We start from the raw sequence: 6,508 nt of genomic DNA, 5'->3' as shown, positions 1-6,508 counted from the left end.
CCTCAAACATCATATTATTCCCCACCAGTTTTCACCTGTTAACCTGAATCAAACACATACACTGAAATAATACACGTTTATTTAATGTGATTACATTTGAAAAAAGGTTTCACAAATCTTGAGTGTGTCTGATGATAAGGCATTATATTGAATTATATTACTGAATGCACTGAACCTTGAAAAAATTTGCAGAACAATGCAATCTCATCTTTATAAGTGTTATCAAAGGGGCTCACTAAGAAATATTGATCCATAAGGTTTGACATACTTTTTATGTTTACTTCTTTTCTAAACAAACATGGCTATAGAATTATGCAAGAGTATATGAAAATGTTTAGAGAAAGATAAAAATAAACTTACACTTCATTAGCCTGATATTCTGAATATGGCCTTTCAACATTTAATAGGTCCATTTAAGCAATACTTGATTTTTAATTATGTTGTAATCATTCTAGTTGTAGACTACTTATGCCCTCAAAATACATTGTTCACAATATATTTTAGATCAAATCTTGCAATTTACAAGCCTAGTCTCTTGCTTTATTTTGTTTAAAGCAATAACGCCACGCCAGTAGGTGGTAGTAAAGCTCCGTGGTCCAATGTGCATGCACAAAACCACGTGTTAACACATAATTTGCGGTTTAACAAGTCATTTTAAACTACGCGTTAATTGCGTGTTAACACATTGGTTTCACACGTTTTGGCTCTTCTGACCTTCCATAAAGTACAGGGAACTGTGTGCAAGCGACCACCATATGTCAAAGGATATCTGGAGCAGTGGGGCTACTGTCAAACTGCCCGCTCCAGTCTGAAGTACACAAATTAAAGTTACCAACCGGTAAAGACGCTTTCATTAAGAAAATTACTCTCTCTCTCTCTCTCTCTCTCTCTCTCTCTCTCTCCCTGCGCTGGTTGCTGCTTGATTATATCACAGATCATGTTCGGTAAAATTGATTCAGCCATTTCACTTATTCGGGCAAACACCGACCGAACATGCTGTTTTCACTATTTTCAGTTGCCAAACATTCGGTGCATCCCTAGTAGTGATCAAACAATATTTATAGCCGAAAGAAGAGTACTTATTCAAACATACAGAAAACACATTTATTCACAAATATGAAATACTATGTCTTTGAATTATAGGCAATTCCGCCATCCGTATTGGAGCTTTTTGAGCTGGGGCTACCTAGGTCGGAATGTCCGAGTTGTCATTCCGTCCTGTGTTGTAGCCCGGATACGCCAGGAGTTTCCAGATCAGGCTGGTCTGTATGTTGACTTTCGACCACCTCGAGTGAATCTGGAAACATGGCGGGCAATTGCTTCCTCCTTTGACGGTCTGTCAAAACCTGCACAAAGGGTTGTGGGAACAGGAATGGTCATCAATTCCTCAACAAATGGAGTGGGGTCCAGTATCACCTCCTCGAAGACAAGACTCAGTAGCTCTTTGACATAATCTGTAAAAATTGATAGATGTAAAGGTCCATGTAAACATTACGTAAAACATTACATTTCAATTATAATAAATGTTTTATAACATACTGTATGTTGGTTCTGTTTTTATTGGCCGTGCTATGAATTCTCCTTTGTTGGATTTTGGGAGCTCATTTCTGTACATTGGCTGTCCTGCCGATGTAGTGGCTTGTTTTCGGTTTGCATTCTCATTGTAATGTAGCACAGCAAGGTACTGTCTGCAAGGACAAATCATTCCTTTAATTATAGACACACAAGCAATAATTACTATGTTTTGTAAAAAACTGTACTACCTGCACAACATTCCCATGAAAGGAAAAGACACATTTTTGGGTGTGAATCGCAGAATCAAGCTATGGAATGCATCCAGGGATGATGTTTGGAAATGGTGACTTAGCTTCTCCACGCCCTTGAGAACCCTCTGGTTGCATAGGACTTTCTCAACCTTGTGGAGTGCTAGCGACCCTACATTGTCAGTAAATGGTATTAGAGAACAATTTTACGGATGATCGCCATTACTGAGTAACATTGTGGGTAGGGCTGTCACGATTATTAAATAATCGTCTCATCGCGATTGTTTGACCTCATCGCGATGATTTCGGATCATCGCAATTATCGCACATCTCTATAGAAGACACTAGGGGGAGCTGTAGTGCATCTGCATATTTCATATTTTAGTGTATATATTGTTACTAAAGCATGGTAATACTTGTAAAATGTACCACCACAACACAATCACTTAAAAAAAAAACTGTACTGTACTGTACCTGCAGTACAATTTAATATTATTTAAGCAAATCTCAGTGTGAAAACCAGTCTACCAAAATTTAATTAACACACAAGTAAAATTTTACTGTAGTCTTGCAAGTGAGAAAAAAACAGACTAGAAGCTTTTCTATGACTGATAGTATTTTAATGGTGGCTTCAATTCACACCTGATCAATTTACTTCATTTACAAGTATTTGGTGGTTGTATTATTGACAGGTAAAAGCCTAAACCTTAAATATATGATGACCCAATTTTTTCCAATGTATTTCCAAGAAAAAAACATAGTCTTGTATTCAGAACAATATGGTCGTTTCAATCGCTGAATCAAAAATGTATGAGAATTAAATGTCAAAGCTCAAAAACAGACAATTAATCATCATAATCGCCAAAGCCCTAAAACAGACAATTAATCGCCATAATCGCAATGATTTATTAGACAATTAATCGTCAATCAAATTTCATAATCGTGACAGCCCTAATTGTGGGTATATTTGTAACAATTTACTGTAAATTAAAAAATTTAACTTTTAAATACCTGGTTGAAACCATTTCTTGGGGTCCCTGGATACACGAACAGGATGTGCACACCTCGGAAAGATGGAATTGTCATGTATGTGAACGTTCTGTAGGTGGTTGACAAGCGACGTCCATTTTGCAACCTTCTCTGGTCCTGACGTAGAAGAAGTTGCACACCAGTAAACATGATTCCGGATGCTGTGCAGCCACTTCTTCAACACCTCACAATCTTTGTTTTTGGTCAGTTTGTCCAACTTCTTTGACAAACCTGATTTACACAAAAGAAACGATTAGTAACAATGTTCTAATGGTGGCATAATTACATAAAAACATCAGTACTTCAAAAGGACCAAGATTTACCTTTTTCAAAGTGCCACACATCGTAGAATTGAGTTATGCTGCGGTCCCTTAGATATTACTGGATCTGTGGGTGGCGGTCAGTGACTATGTAGTCCACTGAAAAACCGTTACTCTCTAGCAGATCCAGACATCTCTTTAGCCCATCTTTCTCCATATGAGAACTTCCTCCAACTTCATTGCGCTACATAATCAGCATAATAACAATATTTGCATGAAGTGTTATGTTTTCAAATTTAAAAAAGGTTACACACCTGAACAAGCTGAAGGTCCAATATAGTATTGCTGTCCATGTGCATAACAGAGTAGCTTCCATATTTTGCTGAGTGGCCTACAATACACAACATAGATGAGCACATGGTTATGTTTCAAATAGCAGAATTAGACTGTACAGGCATAATCATTTCACAAAATAACTTTCAACTAAATTATAATAAACGTGTGCCTTACCTGGCGAGTCTGCACGCATATCTCCAGCTACAGCAATTGTTCCCCCCTGTTGTAACTTATGGAACATTTTTTGCTGTTCACTTCTCCATTTGTGCACAACTGCTGGCTCCAAGAAGCTTCTGCAATGTCTCCAGAATGTATCATATTGGAAAATTTGTAACTCCATGGCCTTGCAAATCTAAGAATCAATATAAAAAAAACTATATATAACACTGATAAACAGTAGGGCTAGGCCAAAAAAAAATCGATTAATAATTTTTTAAAATGCAGTCGATTCGATATCGATTCTCAAAAGCCGTGAATCGATTGTTTTTCTTTCATATTTCCGCAAGCACTGAACATTCATTAGTTAGTTTATTGTCATTGTCATACAAGATAACAATGAAATTTTGTTAGAGCATCAAACACTGCATAGTAATGAAACACAAATAGTAGTGCAGAGATCCTATCCCATAATAATTAAATAAACACTGTGTAAACATATTGCACATGAATGGTATTGCTACAACTATCCACTAGATGTTACTTTTCTTTTAACAACGGGTGGATGTTTAAAACAGGGAGCATATCGTTCATTCATTGCTTAATTAACATGGCGGATGCAGGTGTGTTATCGAATTTAACATCACCATCACATAAAAGGCACCGGTTAATATGATTGCAGCATCTCTTTACAGTTAATTTTGTGAAATTTTGTTTGTTATACTGTATCTTAAATGTAAAATAACCTGATCCTGTTTGATCAAGGTATGCGACTGTTCTGTTTCAATATACCCAATTTGATGTTTAGTGATCTTTTTTAGAAATATCTATAGGATTTGTATTAAATCTATATTCATTGACTCGAATCGAATCGAGAGCATGTGAATCAGAATCGAATCGGAACATCAGAATCGATACCCAGCCCTAATTATCAGTGCTGTTTAGATTTATAATTTGCTATATTCATACTTTTTGTATCTGGAAAAATGATCCTCCAGTAAAATACGTAGCAGCAGATAACAGGAGATTTCCGATGGGTGTACTTCCGACTAAAGGCTGACTCTGCCATTTCCGGTTGTATGTACACTTGGGGCAAAGCTGAATGAATGCCACATATGTGCCAAACCGGTGTTGCTGCACATCCGATTTTGCTCTGCAAATTGGACACGTGTCAAACAGCTCACGGAGACATGACTCAAAAACAATATATTTAGAGCCCCCATATATGGAACTTTGAGCCACAGACCTAAGGAAAAATTAAGAAATATGTTTTCAATTACACCTGTTTTTAACTGATAGAACATTAACTGAGATATTACATAAGCATTACTTACGACAGTTCAGATTCCTCTGTAACAGTAGATTCTCCTGGGTTAAAAGTTGAGTAATGAGGTTCTGTCTGAAATTGTGCTTCTGATTCCTCCTCATCCTCCTCCTCCTCCTCCATCTCCTCCATCTCCTCCTCCTCCTCCTCCAACATCAGTCGAGGTCTTTTGTGTGGTCTGTAATCAGTCGCCTTTACAGGCGTTGTTGAGAATGGCATGTCATAGGACATTGATGCGGTTACTGTGCCAACACTCACACAAGTAGCCGTTGCCTGCGAGGCTGAAAACATAAACATGTGATCTTGTTATGCATTTTTGTACAACAAACAAATACAACATGAAAAGATATGAAGACGATGACTTCAACATATTTAGGGTTTGCACTGTACCTTTGCTCCGACTGTGTGTTTTTCTCAGTGTCCTGATGGACAGTTGTGTGCCAACTGATGTTTTTGCCAAATCATATGTTTGGGTTACCACCGAGACTGTTTGTGGGGAGTCAGTCTGACAAGCCACTTCAGTTGGTTTGCCTAGAATTGAAACTGGCTGTGACCCAATGGTCTGCTGTGATGTACTCTAAAAGAAGAGTGAAATAATTTAATTCAAATCTAAAATGAACGAAAATTCAAAATATTTTATAAAACATTCTATCAAGTTCATAAACATCGAAAGTGGTTGGAAAACATGTTGATCCTTCTACAGATGCCGATAAGAACAAAGACTATTACAGTTCTCTTAAACAAACTATCTCTCTTCTCTTAAACAGTAATCATTACACTTGGACTAGTTATCACGTTACGGTGTTCGTTTCTTCAGATGTCATTATAATACAGATAGTACACCACTCAGTTCTAGAAATAAAGACTTTGAAAGTTAATAGGTTTTACAATTACATTAGCATTACGTGATCACAGCTAACGTTAGGTTAACAAACAGTAACAACCCAAACAATAACGGTACATGCTAACTTTACATGCGTTAGCTAAACACAGACATGAGGTACACAAAACACAAGTAAATACAAAAAGAAATAGTCACACTTACATGTTGTGATTCGGTCGAGGTAACACGTCCAAATAAAGTTGGCACTGCCCCATCTTTCAAAGATAAACGTTTAATGTATCCCGCAGTGAACGCGCCAAGATTAATGAAGCAATCTTCGGTGAAATGACGCGCACACAGTAAAAGGCTGGGGTTATACTCCTTTGGTGTCGTTGTAAAAATTAATTTTAACCATTGTTTCCTCAGAAGTTCTGTCTTTGGAAGTGAAAATAAGACGGACTTGGTTTCACAACTAAGAACACAGCGTCTCTTTGCCATGTTGTACACACGAACGAGGCTCACGTGCTACAGTGTGTAGGGGAGGAGAGTAAAGTTTTCGAGGGCAGTCCTAAGCGATGGTGTGGTGCTGTGGTCTACGTGATACGCAGGTATACGCCGCATGCCCACTAGAAAGATCAAGAATTTCCGTATAACCACTTAAAAAGCGCTAAGATACGTAACAACATCATTTAAGGTCAGAAAAGTGCGACGCACTGACTTGTGGACCATTGGTGCAACCGGGAGATATGAAACAAAAGGAGACCATGAAAGGCAAGTTTTTAAACTAAACTATGTCCGTTTATTTGTAAGCCTGCCC

The 6,508-nt window shown here is 37.6% G+C and overlaps 1 protein-coding gene across 1 annotated transcript; it reads right to left on the bottom strand.

The window, feature by feature from the left end:
- Nucleotides 1-65: 65 nt before the first annotated feature.
- LOC130571156 (uncharacterized) lies at nt 66-6,241 on the bottom strand. The gene is made up of 11 exons (XM_057361940.1): nt 5,914-6,241; nt 5,259-5,445; nt 4,879-5,149; nt 4,514-4,790; nt 3,563-3,740; nt 3,367-3,443; nt 3,116-3,296; nt 2,775-3,023; nt 1,764-1,935; nt 1,540-1,688; nt 66-1,454 (listed from the first exon to the last, which is right to left on the bottom strand). The coding sequence occupies exons 1-7, from the start codon at nt 6,187-6,189 to the stop codon at nt 3,171-3,173; spliced, it is 1,392 nt and encodes a 463-aa protein (XP_057217923.1). The 5' UTR covers nt 6,190-6,241; the 3' UTR covers nt 66-1,454; nt 1,540-1,688; nt 1,764-1,935; nt 2,775-3,023; nt 3,116-3,170.
- Between the last annotated feature and the right edge of the window lie 267 nt (nt 6,242-6,508).

Source organism: Triplophysa rosa, linkage group LG20, assembly GCF_024868665.1.
Source record: "Triplophysa rosa linkage group LG20, Trosa_1v2, whole genome shotgun sequence".
In the NCBI taxonomy this organism is placed as follows: Eukaryota; Metazoa; Chordata; class Actinopteri; order Cypriniformes; family Nemacheilidae; genus Triplophysa; species Triplophysa rosa.
Note: the sequence above shows the minus strand (reverse complement) of the source record. Positions and strands in the feature narration are given on the sequence as shown.